The sequence below is a fragment of the Solanum dulcamara genome, chromosome 7 (assembly GCF_947179165.1).
Source record: "Solanum dulcamara chromosome 7, daSolDulc1.2, whole genome shotgun sequence".
Taxonomy (NCBI): Eukaryota; Viridiplantae; Streptophyta; class Magnoliopsida; order Solanales; family Solanaceae; genus Solanum; species Solanum dulcamara.
Window position 1 is genome coordinate 3,904,534 of NC_077243.1, and position 19,905 is coordinate 3,924,438.

The window sequence follows — 19,905 nt, forward strand, 5'->3', positions numbered from 1 at the left end:
GTTATGGGTAAAGAAAAATTGAAATCATGATTTTAAATTTTAAATCATGATCTCAAATTGCATGTCCAAAAATTAAGTTGAAATTATGACTTCATATTGTATGTCCAAACACAAGCTTACTCTCCTTTTTATTTCATTTCAAAAAGAATATTTTCCCCGTTCTAACAATTCTTTAATTTCAACTTTCCACATTACATATTTAAGACGACAATTTAGTTGTCATCAATTTCGGTTCAGTCTGATTCAATTGTTCAATTATTAATCATACACAAAAATAATGACCATTTAATAGAGAAAAAAGGCAGTAATTCATTAAAATGAAATAAATTATTTACGTGCGGTTTTGGATCTTATAAGTTTTCTTAGAGCAGAACTCTAATTATGTTTAATTTTCTACTTATATTGTTAGTTAATTCAATATACTAAACAATATAAATTTACTGAATAATACATACAACAAGAACCCAGTGAAATTCACAACGTGGGATCTGAGGAGGGTAAAGTGTACACAGACCTTACTCCTACCAAGGTAGGTCGGCTGTTTCCAAGATCCTCGGCTCAAAAGAAGCATAAAAAGAGGTCAAATAAGGCTAAGAAGTTCAAAGCGATATGAGAAAGCAAATAATGAATAACGCAAATAACGAAAGCGACACAAATAAAATAGAATAATCAAAGTACATAAAGTAATAGAAAGATAACAACAAAAGTAATATGTGTCCAATGAGGAGCAAAAGTGATTATTACCACATCTTCGTTCTTTACTGATAATTGACATATCCCAAACTATCCTAATACAAATTAGATTAGTAAGTAGTTGTACGTTGTTTCGCTGTCCATTTATATTAGTAGTCATAGCATTGATCCTATAGTATCTTTTACTTCTTTTTTGTTACTGAATAATACATAAGCTACCAATATTATTGCACAAATAAAAAATGCATCATACCTTGTTTGTATATAATTATAAAAATTATGTATATAATTTGTCAATCAGTTCAATTATTTCTTCAATTTTTTTAAACAAAATATCGTTTTTTAAAAATGTACAACCAATCAAATAAAAATCAGTTTATTTAATTAGTTAAATCCGATTTTTTGCTTTGGATCGTTTATTATCCAAACCATGAACTCTCCTAACTACGAGTCTACGGCCCAATTAATAGAGAGTGCCGAAGTTGGTCTTAGCCCACTAATATATGGATTAATAAGGCCGCAATACATCTCCATCATCATTCTCCCCCGAGAGTCATCAACAAGAAGAACCTGAGTCAAGTGATCCGCTGGCTTGCTGGGTGAGACTGATAGAAAGAAAGGACGGGGGGCAACCATGCAAGTGGTGCGGAAGATGGTGAAAAGTATTTTCATGCCAATGATTTATGGAAAAACACTCATGAGCACAATGGGCCGAGGTTTCAAGATTGTAGGCCCACTCTTAAAGCGAGTTTATTGGAATGCTTATTTATGGGCTTTCTGTTATTGAGCCCAAATTTTGACACTGTTATGGAGTCTCTTCAGCTTTCCAAACATTAGCTGTTACCGCCATCAGCATTCATTCAACTGAAAGATTCCTAAAACCTTGGATTATCCGAATCCCTAATTCCTAATGGCCTTCGACGACGATGAAGATTTCTCCGGCAGCGATTCCGATGACGGATTCCAAGAAGACATGGAAGCCCTTAAGAAAGCTTGTCTTTTCGTGGGCAAGGACGCCGACGACCTCCAACCTTCATCTTCCACCGGCGATATCGCCGGTGGACACGTCGCTGGTGATGACGATGAAACTCCCTCTGGTTCGGACGCCAACGACGATGACGATGAGGATGACATCGAGTTGGTGCGTAGCATACAAGAGCGATTTGCTCTATCAACGGAGCTTCGCGAGCCTATAAGTCTGAAACCATTGTGCTCTATCCTTCCACCTGGTTCAGAGTGTGATGAAGACGCTGATTTTGAAACCTTACGTGCTATTCAGCGCCGTTTTGCGGCCTACGATGATGGTAGACTATTTCCGTTGTTGATTTAGATTTGAATTTTAAAAATACTCATTGCTAGTCTTTAATTTGAACCGTAAATAAGGTTAAATCATTTATGCCATCTACATTGCAAGAGATAATTACTTATTTGTGTGTTGGGTATCAGGAATGTTTTACTATCTTTTTATGCATATCTTCTTTGCGACTAAATTTTATCCTTTTTCGTTGGTCACTATTATAATTTATACAGATTCTGGGAATGGAAGAAAGGAGAGTCCTTTAGATAAATTTGAGCAGGTTGGTGTAACTAACATAACCTCGGAAAAGGAAACTTCCAATAATTTCTTTGTAGAGAGAACTAATGCTGAGGAGGGGTTTCCCGCTTGTGTAGATAGATCCATACAGATTTCTGAAGGATGCAGTAATGACGTTGCTAGGTCTCAGAATTTCACTGAGGGGCATGATTCTGGTGCTGAAACCACAGCTGTGTCGGTTAATTCTTCTTGCTTCCCAAAATCAGCACATGCATTTGTTGATGCCATAAAGAAGAATAGGTCTTGTCAGAAAGTTATTCGGGATAAAATGATGCAAACTGAAGCAAGATTGGAAGAGTTGAAAAAATTAAAGGAGCGGGTCAAGATCCTTAAGGGCTTTCAGCTCACTTGCAAAAAGAGAATGGGGCGGGCCTTGTCACAGAAAAGAGATGCTCGTGTCCAGTTAATTTCCTTGCCAAAGCAAAGGCTCAGCGCAAAGGTCAGCAGTGGAAACTGTCAATTAACTGCAAGCTTTATTATTTATTACTTTGTTGAATTCTTATATTGCTGCCTGCATGGAATAATTTAGGATAAGAACACATGAGCACTTGAGATTCAGGGTTCATTTACCTGACTTTCGTCTCATTTCATTTTTTACTTACCTTGCTCATTCTTTTAGGCCAGACAGCCAGATAATAAAAACAAAACCGTATGCGGTTCTGAGTTTGTTGTCAAAAGATTAATTTAGCGCTGGACAACTTGAATATACAAGAACAGAAGTATTAGTATTTTGTATTTTCGAAACATGTAAGTTTTTGTCTAGTGTATGTTTTAGTGTACAGCTATGAGAATATTCTTTTCAAGTATAAACATTTTTGAGGTGTGCCAACTGGAAATTTTGTTGCATAAACGGATAGAAGAGTAACCATTTTTTTCCGAGAAGGTAACATTTAGAAGAGTAACAATTTAAAGACTATGGCATGTAAAAGTGGGATGTTGACAGGTTCAGGATATTTCAACATTTGTTAACTTTATTAGTTTCCAGTTTTTAGTAATTTATGTCACTGATGGTATCTTCTCGTGGAGAGAGAAAATGCCACTCGTTACCTTATGTCTCTTGTGTACCCACTTTGGGGAAGGGGGGATTTAACGATTGCAACCTTATCTGTCTGTGTTGTCTAGTCTGTTTCCATGGCTCTAACTGATCACTATTGGCACAGTAGAGCATCATTTTCATTCTGCCAAGGCTCTCTCCGACTTCCCCTCACTGATCATGTACATATCTCAAAATGATGGTAGACTGATGAAAAATCACAAGAAAGAGACATTGAGCCTCTACAGACATAAACTGAGCATGCATATTTGATCACTTTGTCCAAATTTTATTTGCTGATGACATGGTGCCAAATATGTCATCAATTGAACATGTGTGGCTTTCTTGTTTCATGCATTTATCTATGCCAATTAATTGCTTGTTGCACGCTGACAGCCTTGCCTTCCTTTGTTTTCTCATTTTAGTTGATTGATCATATATTGCGTAACCTTTTCTTTTATATCAGTATCGTATCATGTGTAACTGGGTGAGAAGGTTAATATGTGCAAATATATGGGTTGCATCTTCCGAAAGCTTGAATTTTTCCGTTAAGCAACTACTACAAAACCTCAATCCCAAACGAGCTTGGTAATTGATTCTTCTCTTGAGATAAAATATTTGGAAAATACAAACAACATTGTGAGACTTATTAAAAATACTGCTTTCCTGGAGATGCTCTTATTATATGAGACGCAAGTTGTACTTATCTGGAAAATAGGCATACATTTGTTGATTCAAGTTGTACTTATCAGGTAAAAAGGCATACATCTGTTGATGCAAGTTGTACTTATCAGGTAAAACGGCATACATCTGTTGATGCAAGTTGTGGGTCATCAAAAAAAGTTGTAGATGCAAGTTGTACTAATGAAAAAAAAGGATACTGTTGTATATAACCTTCTGATCCTATTCGTTTTGACAACTTCAGGGAAAGAAGTTATCTGCAATACATTGTGGACCGCCTGAGAATTCTCATGTTGCTAGCTATAGGGAGGCATTGACACATTTTGCTGTCTCATTGAGTCGCAAGGAGTGGTCCAAGGAAGAGAGTGAAAATCTTGCGAAAGGAGTGAAACAACAATTTCAAGAGATGTTACTTCAACGCTCGGTCAATCTTCTAAGGTACGTTTCTCCCTGCAGTTGCTATGTTAATGAGGCAACTCTTCTCTCTGATTAGATTCCTTCTCATACAGCACTTGGATGCACATATACATGTTCTCTTACAATAACGAAACGAGCAACAGCACTACGTTCTAATATTGGTCAACTTTCATATAAACCTTGTGCTTCTCAATGATTTTCTGGTTTCTCCTCCATGTTTTTGGATGACGATAATATGTATCAGCAAATATCTTATCCATCAAACCGATAAGATTAAGGTTGATTGACTTATCATGGTATTCAAAATAGACGACTTCCCCCTTTTTGCGTGGATTAGGATATGTAAATCAACCTATTCATGATTATTGTTTTGCAACATTTATATTAGTTTCATATAAATGCTGTTAATATCAATAAAATACTTCTCTACCAGTTCCTTTCTCAAAAATACTTATTTACCAGTTTAAAAAAGACATTTCTATAAGGATTGTATGTGTAATTTTAATCCATTCTTTCACCCGAGTGTTCCAATTCCAATTTCCCTTTTTACTTATAATTTTGTGATGATAAAATAGAAGATACCACTCTTGCTGAATTAATTGGTTAAAATTATATAACAGAGACTCCTTATATAGGGTTTTTGATTTTCATGAACTTCGTAAGTTTCTACCCTTTGGGGTGGCCCAGTGGTTTGGGCTTGGGGCTTCCATGTTGGAGGTCTCAAGTTCGAAACCCCTTGCTAGCGAAAGCAAGGGGTTTGCCTTCTGGGTCGAGCTCGTCGCACCGGGCTTGCCTAGTGTGGGTTACCTCTTCAGTTTGATTTGCTATCTATTGCATAGGATCTTGTGCGCATCTAAAGGGTAGTGACTGTAGGTTTTCCTTGTTATAAAAAAAAACAAATGAACTTTGTAAGTTTCTTAGTTCACGGCTGAGTAGTTTGCTTTAATAGTGAATAATCACCGGAAAGAAATATTGTTATGGAGCTCTTTTCTACAAAATTGTTAATAACACAATTGACGTATAGAACCTGATTTTTATATAAACTCTCCACTTTCTGGCATATTGCTTGTTACATGGGAATTTTCCCAATTTAGTAGATCTATTTATCTTATACAAAAAGGTGAAATGGTCTGATGCTGAAGGGATTTGAGTTTTTTTTTTAAAAAAATTATTTTTATTGTTTTCTCTTATAATTTTAAGATTTTTGAAATAAAAATATTGCATTCACTTGCTTCAAAACGCGTGTAGTCACACATTTGTCCAACTCAGTCATTTTAATGCCACATAAGCTCGGTCAATGGTTAGGAGGGTTTGAAAGTCTCATTTTAATTGAGTTTAAGGGTTCAATTGGCAAAACATTATAGTAGAAGGGTCCAGAATACAAACTCATACAAGCACAAGGGTCCATCAGACCATTTTGCCTATATAAAATAATAAGAATTGCATGGTGGAAAAATCTTGTTGCAGCATACTATGAATGGGATTCAGGGATTCTATTCTCAGCCATTAGAAAAAGGTACAGTGATGCAAATCTTTAAAAATATTACTGCTTCTACTTGAATTTCTGGTTGATGAGTAACCAGGAAAGTCGGCAGACCGGTGATGGAAATAGTATAATTGTTGGTCATTTAATTTAATTAAGTAGCAATCAAGCCAAATTGCACTGTTCACTAAAAATTATTGTATAAAGCTGTGCCAATCCATACCCATATGCTTAAAAATTTATGTAATCACTCCGATCTCTAGATATCCCCACCCGTGTCAGATACCTGCGCCCATATCCGAGCAACATTGTTTGTTTGATTTTCAACTCTGTAAAAAAAAAAGAATTCGTTTGATTTTCAACAACTTTGAGTGGGAAAAAAGTTGATCCCCCCATGGTATAATTGTTGAAAATCAAGTGATTTTTATCTTGATGGTCCTTATTGGAGGTAAATTTAAATAGACAGGATGCCTTTTTTATATGACTTTTAAGTTTGAAGTGGATACCTAATTGTTAGTTCACCAATTCAATCATTTGTGGTTCTTTTCTAGCTATAGATATGTTTTTGATATATGTGCGAGAACAAATAATGTTGGTTTTTAATTTTACACTTTTAGGTGAACATCTGAATATTTGGGATTGACTGTTGGACGACATGATATCATAATTTTTATATTATTAAATTTACAGGTGCAATTCAAAAACAAAAAGTTACATGTGCAAATGATGTTCTAATAAAGTAGTGTATTGATGATGTAATGGAAGTGTTTATATTGCAGGATTAGAAAATTCTGTCCAAACACTGAAGTTAATACTACCAAAACTTGTTTTTCTTTTGTACTATTCTGGAGAATTGTCTGAGGTTTTCTTCAATGCTGCCATTATATCTTAATATTGTCAAGTGTTTGACTTTCACTCCCTTCTCCTCAGTCAGTTAAGTATTTTTCTGCAACTTTGAGCCCTCATCTCCATCCCTCTCTGTGTCAGTGTGTGCGTTCTCTTATTGCGATCCCAGCTGAGGATCCCGGTCCGAATATCAAACATGCTATGGTGAATGGGAATTCTCATTTTTAGTGAATTAAAAAATGTTTATGCAGTTTGGTTTGAAGAATATTCATTGACGGACGCTCTATCCTTCTCAGTTATCTCTTCCACTTTCTTCCCACCCTTTAATTCTATGCCTTTTGATGTGGTTTCTCTCAGTTTATTGGCTTTGGTTTCATCTGCTTGCTTTTATTTATTTGGATATGAATTTGAAGTTTGGATGTTGGAACGTGAAGGCATTTGGTTAATGACTGGTTTTATCAACTTTTGCTATTCAAAATATTGAAGTACTATTATCAGTATATTGTAAGCAGAAGTCTCGGGAGAAATGAACACTACTCTAACAATTGATTTTTTTTTAAAAAAACTTGAGATTCGGAACATGATGGTCAAATGGTTGCTGTTATGAGACAAACATGATTAAGCTGAGCTGAGTGATTTAATTTAACCTGTGGCTGGAAAATGTTCCATGTTGCTACCAAATTAGCTCTTTTGGGATGATTTGGTCTAATCAAACTCTTTTGCAGTGATGAGGATGGATGTTCTAGAGAATCTGGTGATCTTGATGGTGTTATTGCCTCAATCAGAGACCTCGTGATTACCCCCGAGACCATGAGGTTATTTCTACCCAAGGTCAATTGGGATCAAGTAGCTTCCATGTATCTTCCTGGTCGTTCTGGTGCTGAATGTCAATCAAGGTAGATTGAAAATGCCTTTTCCCCGTGCGAAATAATGACATACATTCCATAGCATAAATGACGTTTAATACTTGAATTAGGTTATTGTTGCTGGGATTTGTCCGTTTCTATGCATGCATGTATTTGAAAAATTATATCAAAATTTTGATTTTTGCTGTGTCTATTGATTATAATATGAATACTGGAAATTATGTCCTTTTGACCCATCATAAGTTATGGAGAACATTTGCTGAATCATGACTCCAAACTATCAGAATTGCATGCTTAATGGCTTATTATCCAAGTTCAGGATTAGTAGAGCCTAAAACTGATAGGATGACCGATTGTATTGGATTGCAAGTAAGATAAGGCTTGGTTTGCTAATTTATGAGAATATAAACTTTTGTTATACATTTTAGAGATATGCCACAAGTTTTTTTTTTTTTTTGATCAAGTAGAAGTATTTTCATTAAGAACATGACCAAAAACATGATTGTATACAAGTGGTATACCAAAAAGTAGAGTAACTACAAAAAGATATGATTCTCTACAAATGTCACCCAATCTTCTATACAACGAGGGACTACATGGGTGCACCGAAAGAAAGTAAGCAATCGGAGGCTACTTCTCGACTGTTTAAAACTCATTTATACCCCTTCAAAAGCTCTTCTATTTCTCTCTCCAAACAACGTGAATGGAGTGACATTCCATGCCCCGCGTCTTCTCCTTCCTCTCCTGCTCTTCCAGAAAGACATCAAATCTTTTACGATTCTTGACATATCCACGGAATGCCGAACGACCTAAACAAATCCCACCATAGCCTCGTGGCTATAGCACTGAATTCATAGTCCATGCCTTAACAGCCAGTCAAATACAAGATCTGGTGAAGTCTTCCCCACCACGCACGTCGCGAGGAACTCAGTTCTTTCTGAGATATGCCCTGGGGAAAATCTGAACTTTGGTTCCTTTCCTCCCTTCAGTCTTCTGCCTCCTCCGTCCAACGTCAGTGCCAGATATTTCCTTTGAGTCTCTCTCTTTAAAAGGCATCTTATCTAAAGTCTAAACTACCACAAGTTTTATGAAGATATATATTAACATGTATGGACATATACTCTTTTATTTAACATTATTATCGCACTCCTGATGATCTTGAAGTTCAATAGTGCAGTCACCTTTTGAAAGTCTAATGATTGCATATAATGGATATGCATTGATATCATATTGATCCATGAAACTCATGAGCATGTAAATGAATGTGAAAAACCACATATACATAAATGTAACATTAGTACTGCACTTCTACAAATTCCATATTACGGTCAGATCTTAAGTACCTTAAATGATCCTGTGTGGTCTCCCCATTCCAAAAACAAAATTTTAGCTGCTGCAAGTTCTAAGATTGATCTGTGCATTAATGGAGATACCATACCTTCTTAGTGGTGCTTCTGTTATCATTAGTTTAGTGTTGAGGGGCTTTGAATTTGATTTTCCCTTTTTCGTTAATTGAGAGTAATGGTCTTGTTCTCTCCTAAATCCCTTCAGGTGGTTGAACTGGGAAGACCCCTTAATTAAACATGAAGGATGGGATTTATTAGAAGAAAAGAACCTATTGCATGCAGTTCAGCAGAAAAAAATGAGTAACTGGGTTGATATTTCTACATCGTTAGGAGTATGTAGGACTCCATTTCAGTGCTTATCACATTATCAGAGGAGTTTGAATGCTTCAATCATTAGGCGGGAATGGACAGATGAAGAGGATATTAGACTCTGTGCTGCTGTGGAGACTTTTGGTGAGAGCAACTGGCAGTTTGTTGCTTCTGTCATTGAAGGCCGGACAGGTACTCAGTGCTCCAATAGGTCAGTCATCTCCTTGTCGTGATTTCATTTTTTTTCAAAGTACTATAATGCTTCTCATAATGTATTAAATGATCACATATATTACTTCTGTAGTCGAAGTGATAATTTTTCATAACACTGTATTCAGTACTACTACTGTTAAAACTTTGTAGTCGGTGTTTGTGATTGGCCATATTTTATGTAGGTCCAGTATCTAGATTCTAGAGTAGGATCTATAGATTTAATGCTTCTCTTTGGCCTTTAAAAATGAGCCTTGGCAAATTAAACTTGCACTGTTTGCCTTCTGCTATTTCATCAATTACCGACAACAATTCCTTCTGAGACTATATGAGTAAATTTGCCTGCTGATATTTCATCAATGATTTTCAACAATTTTTTCGGAGATTATGTAGCTACTTTTGTCAGGTTTTGTTGGATGGTCTAAAGTTTGGTATATTTGTACTTATGTTGTACTGTATCTCATCCAAAGGATTGGGGAGGAGGAGAATTAGAAGGGAATACATAGTTAAATTTGAGGTTTCTGAATCCCAAATGTTATTCATGTTTGGGTTTGCTTTTCACATGTTTTTTCTATTCAATGCTTTTCTAAGCAATTTGCGGTTAGGTGTTCTCCATGATGAATTTTAGAATTAAGCTAGTGAGTTTATTTGAAATCCCCAGGTGGATTAAATCTATTCATCCAACAATAAAAAGATGCGGGAAATGGAATGCTGATGAAGATAAGCGATTGAAAGTTGCTGTGATGCTTTTTCATCCTAAAACTTGGAGGAATATCGGTCAATCTGTCCCCTGGCGAACTCCAATTTGGAAGAAGGTAGCTCAATATGTACCTGGGCGGACTCATGTACAATGTAGAGAAAGGTATTTATTATCTGTCCGACTTGGGATGATTAAGGTGGAAATAGCTGTTATCATTCTTATCAGTTTTTTTTTGTTGCTGTTGATTCAGATGGGTCAATAGCTTAGATCCTTCTTTGAAGTGGGATGAGTGGTCAGAAGAGGAGGATTTGAAGTTAAAATCAGCCATTGATGAACATGGATATTCCTGGTCCAAGGTTGCCGCATGCGTTCCTCCACGTACTGATAATCAATGTCGCAGGTATGGATGTTTTGTAATCATGGTTTAACCCCGGGGGGGGGGGGGGGGAGGGTGTAGCATTTTTATTTGGGCGAGCCAGCTCTCGTCTTATTTGTGTATTTTCCCTGTAGGAGGTCAATATTACTTCTCACTAATTGTGCACGATATTAGAATATATGCTAGTTGTTATCCAGATTTGGTTCTTATTCAATTGTGCTGAAGTACAGGAGATGGATCCAGCTATTTCCAGATGAAGTTTATATGCTGCAAGAAGCTAAAAAGATACGAAGAGAAGCTTTTATTTCCAACTTTGTTGACAGGGAGGAGGAAAGACCTGCCATTAAACCCAATGACATAGTTCTGACACATAAGCATAGTTATAGAGCTGGATGTGAAACTACTTCTGCGAATAAAAAGAGGAAACTACGGTATGGATACAATAACTGTGCTCCAGATATTTTTGCTACATGTGTTTTGCTTATTTAATTCACTGTTAATCCCTATTCAAAGAGGAGAAATTTGAAACTATCTTAACTTTGGATGAATTTTCTTCTGGAAGTGGCTATCTGATGCCTTATTGTCATTTACATTGTATAGCTCTCTACTCCTGCTTCAATCAATGAAGCAACTACATCTCAATCCCAAATTAGTTTGTGCGTGCTATAGCTCATTCCTCCCCCGCTGCCAAAAATATGTGTTTTTCTTGGGGGTGTCGGCTGGGGAGGGAGAAGATAGATTCTTTCAAATTTTAACTGTCCATTTGGGACTGATTATCCCATTTGAATATAGATGTTATTGCAACTTATTTGGTCTACCATTTGACCTTGGATCAGTGGGAGTAATTGTTAAATGAAGTGTAAGAATAAACTTATCCGAGGACAGGGTCCTACTTAAAAGTAAAAGAAGGGAAGTTTCCCATCCTAGTTTCACTTCCTTGAACTGGCTGCTACCGCGCAATCTGCCCTTGCTTGGTGGGTCGTTAGTTTATCAGTTTTAAAAAAAGGGATGGATGTCGACCCTGCTTTGAGTCGTCAGGCTTGTATAAGTGTAAAACATACTTCTGATACAATCATTAAGGTCATTCACATTCGATGTTGTGTAAGGGCTTCCATAGGAGTATATAAGGTCCCGAGCCACTCCATTTTGTTGAGATTTGGGTTGGATATGTAGATTCTTTCCCATGGTATCAAAGCCAAACTTTGGTGTGCCCCGTTTGCACAATAACATTCCTCACATTTTATTGCTCTAGGCCTCTTGAAAATGCGCTGAACTTCTCTCTCAATTCAGCCCATTGAGCCACAAACTTTGCTCCAAACCCACTCCTTAGCATGTTGAGCCTACTCTTCTCTCAGCTCCAGGCCCACTTTTCAGCCTGTTGAGCCTACTCTCCTCTCAACCCCAGGCCCACTTTTCGGCCTATTGAGCTTAATCTCTCCCCCTACATTAGGTTCACACTTCCAATCTTCTCAACTCGAAAAACTATCCAGCTCACGTATAAACCCAAGATGCAAGTTGCTTGTGTTGTAAGGTTTAGAGAATACACTTGTTCCTCATCAGGTGTGTATGGTTTTCATGGGGGCCTATATAGTCCTGAGCAGCTCCCACTCATAGTCTTAAGGTCTTAGGTGGATGCTCAGATTCTTTCACAAACTGCTACAGGCCCACTTTTCGGCCTATTGAGCTTAATCTCTCCCCCTACATTAGGTTCACACTTCCAATCTTCTCAACTCGAAAAACTATCCAGCTCACGTATAAACCCAAGATGCAAGTTGCTTGTGTTGTAAGGTTTAGAGAATACACTTGTTCCTCATCAGGTGTGTATGGTTTTCATGGGGGCCTATATAGTCCTGAGCAGCTCCCACTCATAGTCTTAAGGTCTTAGGTGGATGCTCAGATTCTTTCACAAACTGCTATTTGCTTAGGAGAGAATTTTGTCTGGTCATGAGTACACAACTTTTTGTGGAAGCTGTGAGAAATATAGGAGAAATATTATTGAATTGTGTAAGAACAATATTACACAAAGACCCTATTTATAGACACTATAAAACAATTCTTTTCCAAGAAGAATATTATAAACTATTCATATTTCTATTCCTATTCTAAGTAGGATACTATAATCTATTCCTATTTCTATTCCTATTCTAACACTCCCCTTCAAGCTGGTGCATACAAATCATATGTACCTAGCTTGGTACAAATATAATTAATATGAAGACTGGTAAGGGACTTGACGAAGATATTTGCAAGTTGATCACTTGACTTCACAAACTTTGTAACAATATCTCCTGAGAGTATCCTTTCTCTGATAAAGTGACAATCAATCTCAATGTGCTTCGTCCTCTCATGAAACACTGGATTTGATGCGATATGTCGATAAAACACAGAGTAATAAATTCCTGAATTGCAATGTTGAACTTTCCAAACCAAGCTCGAGAAGATTGTTTCAGACCATAGATTGACTTGAGAAGACTGTTTCAGACCATAGAGTAACTTACACAATCGACATACAAAGGCTACCAAACTCCCCTTGAGCAACAAAATCAAGTGGTTGCTCCATATAGACTTCTTTCTAGAGATCACCCTGGAGAAAAAAACTCTTAATGTCCAACTGATTAAAAGGCTAATGAAGAATGACAACTATAGATAGAAAAAGTCGGACATATGCTATTTTAGCCACGAGAGAGAAAATATCACTGTAATCTAGTCCAAATATCTGAATATGCCTTCTTCTTTTTTTGCGAAAGTCAATCTGAAATAGAAAGAAAACACTGCAGGAAAACTTAGATCTCTCAGAAACAATGGAATGGCCGCTGAAAAATGCTCGAAATCTGATATAAAATATATGGAACATCTCGAATCAAGAGATGAGTAGATCTTAAACAAGAAAGTCACCGTAAAACTGGTCGGAACATGCTCATGCCCTAGATTATTAGATTTGATGGCTGAAAATGATCACAATCTAAGAAATAAAACTATATGGGCGGGGTCAGAATAATGGCATGACCCTACTGAGAGAAAGAGAATAATATGGATAGGGTCGGAATGATGGCACGACCATACACAAATAAGAAAGTGGTGACCAAAAATATGGCACGGTGCTACGCAAATCAGATATGAAAAAGTAGTCACCGAAAAAATGGCACGGTGCACAAATCGAATATGAGAAAGTAGTCACCGGAATGATGCACGTGCTACACAAATAGATATGAAAAAGTAAGCCGAAAAAATGCACGGTACTATGCAAATTAAATATGAAAAAGTAGTCACTGAAAAGATGCAAGGTGCTACGCAAATTAGATATGAGCAAATAGTCACCGAAAAGATATACGGTGACCCAGACTTTTGCTAACATAATCATTGGCCAGACGGGCGGCATATATGAGTAATAGCCGCCCTCCGACAGCGGAAGCTCTTTAATTTTTTACCAAAGGCTCTGATACCATGTGAGAAATACAAGAGAAATATTATTGAATTGTGTAAGAACAATATTACACAAAGACCCTATTTATAGACACCGTAAAACAATCATTTTCCAAGAAGAATACTATAAAATATTCATATTTCTATTCCTATTCTAAGTAGAATACTATAATCTATTCTTATTTCTATTCTCATTCTAAGTAGGATTATGTACACCTATTCCTATTCTAACAGAAGGAATGTGTTTTTAGCTGCTAGGTTGATTTTCTGATTGTTTTAGTTTCTGTTTGTAGGCGCAGAGCCACAAGGATGGATACGGCTCTTAGGGGTGATGCAATGTGTGAAATGGAGAAGCGACATTTGGAGGGAAGTGAAGGTCCAGAGTCTTCCGATCTTATAAACAACAGTTTGTTATCTTCTAGAGACCAGGGTTGTAATGATGCCATAAAGAATAAAAGACCGTCTAAACTGCATCCTAGAAAGACAAAAAAATTTACACCAAATGATAAGGTTCCAGAGGCTTCTGCTTCCAGTGTGTCTACTATTGCAGATGGCAATATCCGCAAGAGGAAGAGGAGGAGAACCAGTTCACTAGTGAAGAAAAAGAGTAGAACTATCGCCTCTGCTTCCAGTACTTTTGAGTCTACTACTGCAGATGGCAATATCTGCAAGAGGAGGAGGAGAGCCAGTTCGTTAGTGAAGAAAAAGAGTAGAGAAAGTTCATCATCTTTGCCAAATCTGTCTTCGTCAATGATAGTTTTTGAAGAGGCTGAGTCACGTGTTCAAGACAGCAGGAAGGCCAAGAATGTTATGGATAAACTCCATTCCGCAAGTGAATATGATGATCCCTGTATTAGCCCTCGAGGTCCTCCATTTGCACGTCCACAGTTGGATAAAGGGACAGCTGATCTCAATGTTTGTGAGAATGATAATGCCTCTACAACAGGGTTCCAGGATGCCTCATTATTTTTTCAAAAGAATGATGTGTGCACTGATGAAAATGCAAGACAGTTAGAAGCTTCTGCAATACCTGGCACACTGGAAGGTGGGAATTATGGAGCTTCTGGCTGTCACAAGCTTAATGAATGCAATCAATTGAAGAATAATGTTAAGTCTTCCATAGATAATCAGCCAGAAACAGCCGATGACTGCATGACCCTTGCTTCTTTTATCCGTAAATCGCGAGCAAAGGTATGTTCATCATCTTCTACAAAGGTTGCCAGGTTGCATCCGGGCAAAGCTCAAAGTATGGCTATGGCTGGAGATCACTCTAGCAGATCTTGTATATCTGGTGGTCATGATGGGATGGAGAAGAGAACTAAACAAGAATGCACCAGTTCCAATCAGATATCAGGGACTGAAGTAGGGGATGACATGCCCCTCTCTTTTTTTATGGGCAGAGTGAAGAAAAGGGAGTGGACTGAAGTAGAGGATGACATGCCTCTCTCTCTTTTTATGGGCAGATTGAAAAGGGAACATCGTTAATTTTTTTTTTATAGATTTCCAAGGCTGCTCATTATTCTCAGAAGTTCGTTCAATGGTAAAGGCCAAACTGATTTATCCCATCTTCATCTTGACTGGTTTTGGATGCACACATCTACATTGTGCGTTAACTTTCAGGCTGTTGGAGGGAAACTAATGAGATTCACTTGTATAGGCGATCGCAATTGGGAAAATTTTCTTTATTTCCTGCTTGACGCATGAGTTATAAATTTGCTCAAATGTATTTTGTTCTTTTTCAAATTCAAAAGCCATTCTTTGTCTAATACTAATGGGAGAGCTCTGAAGACGTGGTTGGGGGGGTACTGAATGGGCACTTTTGTCCTGTGTCCATGACTCCATATTACTGTAAAATTTTGAACCTCCTCGCACTGCAATGAATACTTTTGTATTCTTATTGAATACTATTTTTTGGTATGACACACATGCGTATTTTGCGATGTTCTTTATGGGTATCCGTTGGTTGGTTGCATTGTTTAAGTACTAATTTTAAGGGATGATTATAGCTCAATGACTTTGGGTGATCTAGTTTAGAAAATAGCAAGCAAATATATATATATATATTTATTTTTTTTCTATATATATTTAAGTATAAATATACACAACATATAATATACATAATCAATGTATATTTTTTGTATATTATAGCTGGTGTCGATAATTAAGTTTGGTTGAAGGGACATAAACGAAAGAATTCCTAATGTTATGTATTTAGATGTTCATTAAACATTGATTGGCTATATGTAAAGTTTCAACTTTTATGTCGTGGATGGATTTTTAATCAAGTGCATGGGACTTTGGTAAGGAATTACAAGGTGAGAAATTGATCTCACATCAATATGATAAAAGTTTAAATAGTCAGTTAATTGAATCACTAAGATTTTTTTATAAATGCGAATTGCACTCTGCATATAATACTACTATAAGTATGCAACTAATATATAGTCTTTTTTTCTATAAAAATATTGTATATCTATTTGAATTTCAAGTGAGAGTGTGAATCTGTTAACAAACAACGTTACTGGATTCTTGCTTATATGCTTATTCAAACAAGTTAAGTCTGCTCGTGTGGGTTCTTGCCTTGCATGCCTTTAATTCAAATAATTCAATTTAGGTTATGTCGGTTATTCGAGGAGAATCATAGATGCTCCAGTAAGGAAATGTGAGAAGTTGGATAATAGAGTGTACGAAGAGAGGTCGAGGTAGATAGAGTAAGTATTAGGGAAAGGTATGTTCATCGTCTTTTACCAAGGATTTGACCTCAGATAGCAGGGTGTGGAGGTCACATATTAGGATAGAAGGTTAGTAGATAATGGAGTGTTGCTAGTTGTAGTACTAGCCCTATTCTTTTAGTGTAGTGCTTTTGATTTCTATCATTGTTTATCGCAATATCTTTGATGTTGTTATTGTTTCCATTAATTATTCGCTAGTTTTTTTCATTGTCGTTTTTTATTTCCACACCTACTTTGATTTGCACTTGTTCCGATGTTCCTTCGAAAATAATTTCTCCACCTCCACGAGAAAAAGGTAAAGTTTGTACGTTCTAACTACGCAAACCACACTTGTGAGATTTTAGTAGGTATATTATCGTTGTTATTGTATGACTAATTCAGTCCTATTATTCACTTCTCTTTTTAGAAATAACTTATCATATCATAATTATTAATTCTGATATAATTTAACCTAAAATTAATAGCCAAAGAAAAAAATAAAATAATACTATTTTTTTATTATTGAACTATCTATGCTTTGTCTAACCTACCAAAGGATATATTTCCGAAGCAGGCCCAGTAACTTGATCCAATTGGCCTAATGGACCTGTAACCCCGCAATATTTCTCACAAAAGCCCTAAAATTGATACACACTATAAATTCACACTTGAGAGGTTAGGGTTTCTCTTCACTGCTATATCGTCGTCTCATTTGCCAGAGGAAAACCGGAGCGGCCACCACCTTGCTTGACAAAATGGCGCAAGAATCACTTGTCCTCCGCGGCACCATGAAAGCCCACACCGATTGGGTCACTGCTATCGCCACCCCAATTGATAACTCCGACATGATCGTTACCTCCTCCAGAGACAAGTCCATCATTGTCTGGTCTCTCACCAAGGACGGCGCACAGTACGGTGTCCCCCGACGCCGTCTCACCGGTCACGGCCACTTCGTCCAGGATGTTGTCCTCTCCTCCGACGGTATGTTTGCTCTTTCTGGCTCTTGGGACGGAGAGCTTCGCCTTTGGGATCTTCAGGCCGGCACCACTGCTCGCCGTTTTGTTGGTCACACTAAGGATGTTCTGTCCGTTGCTTTTTCCGTTGATAACCGTCAGATTGTCTCTGCTTCGCGGGACAAATCCATCAAGCTGTGGAACACTCTTGGTGAGTGTAAGTACACCATTCAGGACGGAGACTCACACTCCGATTGGGTTTCGTGTGTGCGTTTCAGCCCAAATACTCTTCAGCCAACTATTGTTTCTGGTTCCTGGGATCGTACTGTGAAAATCTGGAACCTAACGAACTGTAAGCTGCGATCTACTCTTGCTGGACACTCTGGATATGTGAACACTGTGGCAGTGTCACCTGATGGTTCATTGTGCGCTAGTGGAGGCAAGGATGGAGTTATCTTGCTCTGGGATTTGGCTGAGGGGAAGAAGCTCTACTCTCTTGACGCTGGCTCCATCATTCATACTCTCTGCTTTAGTCCTAACAGGTACTGGCTCTGCGCAGCCACTGAGTCTAGCATTAAAATTTGGGACTTGGAGAGCAAGAGCATCGTGGTGGACCTTAGAGTTGATCTCAAGCAAGAGAGTGAGATGGCTGCTAACGACGGAGGAACTGCTCCCAAAAACAAGGTATGTTTACACTTTTGGTTTTACTTGATCATGATTCCATTGTTTAGATGGATTATATTAGCATTTTTCTTCTGTTGTATATGAATGCCTGAGTTGTGGAAATTTATTATCGTCTGAAGTGTAATTGTGACCTATACAATGAATTGACTTGCCTCGATTAACTTGTAGACTAACAGCTAAATTAGGTAATTGGTAGGACGAAGAGTCTGTCTGCTTTAAATAAAATGGAGTATTTTGTAACTTGGGGATTTGGGTTGATGGTTCTATTGGTAGTATGAAATTTGTCAGATGCTGATCGTCGATTGACTTGTAATGGTTCCCTGAGATGATTCCACACTAGCAGTATTCATGTTGCCATGTTGCTTTACTTGGTTAGGGAATGTGCAACGTTGGACAATTCCCCGAGACTATTCCCTTCTTTGATGATGCTTTATTGCTTATTGTTGGTTGCTTTTAGTATATTGTGAAGAAACTACATGTTTTGCAATTCAGTATATTTATATTGCAGGTCCATACAAACAATGTATAAGTGCAGTTGTTAGTCCTGTTATCAATTAACATATCTAATATCGTTGAATCCTTTTGGCAGATCATATACTGTACCAGTTTGAGCTGGAGTGCTGATGGAAGCACACTTTTCAGTGGATACACAGACGGTTTGATTAGGGTCTGGGGTATTGGTCGTTATTAGGAATTGCATCTTTTGGCCATAGTCATTTAAAGACGTTTAGATTTCTCTTAAAATGTTTGACGACAAGTATCTGGATTCTCCTTGTTTCTCATGGGTTTGAGAGTTTTGATGTTCCAATTTTGGAATTCTGTTTAGTATTTCGTTACAAGCTTATGTTGCTACACTTCAAGTTTGTTTGCATGTATGTTATTTCTCATCTTGATTTCATTCTTAGACAAAATACTTGGATGGATTAGAACCTGTTAGTCAGCCTTTTGAATTCAGATTCATGCTCCTACTAGAGTTGCTGAAATAGTTGTGAAATTATTGATTCTCTCTTTGTTTCCTAGCTGTTACAAGTCTTTCAGGTTAGCTGCATATATTGAGGTTGAGTTCCTCACAGAAGCAACTCAAACAAGAATTAGCACCTATACAAGACATTGCTGCCATGAATTTTACATACTGGGCCTATTCAATAAACTTGATAGTACTACTAACTTTTTCCCCCTTGCTTAGGAAAAAGAAAATGATGATGTTTCCCACGTGCAATGATTTTCTTCTTTCTGTATGTCCTTTACTTGAAAAAAGGAATGGAAGTTTAGATCCCCTTCTTTTTGTTCCCCCTCAAAAATATAGATATGCGTTATGCCCCAATCCTGCGTCTAAATTTTTTTCTAACTCTAGTATTCTTTTTAACCAAGAGAAATAAAAGGCTTTTAAACCCAAAATAAATAAAAGGAAAACCATTTTTTAAATGGAGAATCATTTTTGTAATTATTTTTTTCTTAAAGTACGTGAGTTGTAGGGAAAAAAGTAATTTGTTCACTAAATTTCCAAATAGAAGTGATTGCAATTAAGAATGAAAAATTGGAGAACTAGACTTATTAAAGGTCTATTTATTTGGGTGAAG

General features: G+C 37.2%; 2 protein-coding genes across 3 annotated transcripts; both read left to right on the top strand.

The window, feature by feature from the left end:
* The first annotated feature begins 1,527 nt into the window (after positions 1-1,527).
* LOC129895275 (uncharacterized) lies at positions 1,528-15,893 on the top strand. Of its 2 annotated transcripts, XM_055970964.1 has the most exons (10): positions 1,528-1,997; positions 2,224-2,726; positions 4,073-4,114; positions 4,246-4,439; positions 7,473-7,643; positions 9,165-9,479; positions 10,140-10,340; positions 10,429-10,578; positions 10,785-10,985; positions 14,271-15,893. In XM_055970964.1, exons 1-10 carry the CDS (start codon positions 1,604-1,606, stop codon positions 15,460-15,462), a joined length of 3,363 nt encoding a protein of 1,120 aa, XP_055826939.1. In that variant the 5' UTR covers positions 1,528-1,603; the 3' UTR covers positions 15,463-15,893. The 2 variants fall into 2 exon arrangements, with proteins under 2 accessions (XP_055826939.1, XP_055826940.1); XM_055970965.1 differs by lacking the exon at positions 4,073-4,114.
* A 1,397-nt stretch (positions 15,894-17,290) lies between these two features.
* LOC129894171 (guanine nucleotide-binding protein subunit beta-like protein) lies at positions 17,291-19,223 on the top strand. The gene is made up of 2 exons (XM_055969728.1): positions 17,291-18,325; positions 18,915-19,223. Exons 1-2 carry the CDS (start codon positions 17,444-17,446, stop codon positions 19,014-19,016), a joined length of 984 nt encoding a protein of 327 aa, XP_055825703.1. The 5' UTR covers positions 17,291-17,443; the 3' UTR covers positions 19,017-19,223.
* Positions 19,224-19,905: the final 682 nt, after the last annotated feature.

Coding starts and splice junctions, on each gene's coding strand:
- LOC129894171 (XM_055969728.1), top strand. CDS start 17,444: ATGGCGCAAGAATCACTTGTCCTCCGCGGCACCATGAAAGCCCACACC. Junction 18,326..18,914: donor GAACTGCTCCCAAAAACAAG/GTATGTTTACAC, acceptor TCCTTTTGGCAG/ATCATATACTGTACCAGTTT.
- LOC129895275 (XM_055970964.1), top strand. CDS start 1,604: ATGGCCTTCGACGACGATGAAGATTTCTCCGGCAGCGATTCCGATGAC. Junction 1,998..2,223: donor TTTTGCGGCCTACGATGATG/GTAGACTATTTC, acceptor TAATTTATACAG/ATTCTGGGAATGGAAGAAAG. Junction 2,727..4,072: donor AGCAAAGGCTCAGCGCAAAG/GTCAGCAGTGGA, acceptor TGTACTTATCAG/GTAAAAAGGCATACATCTGT.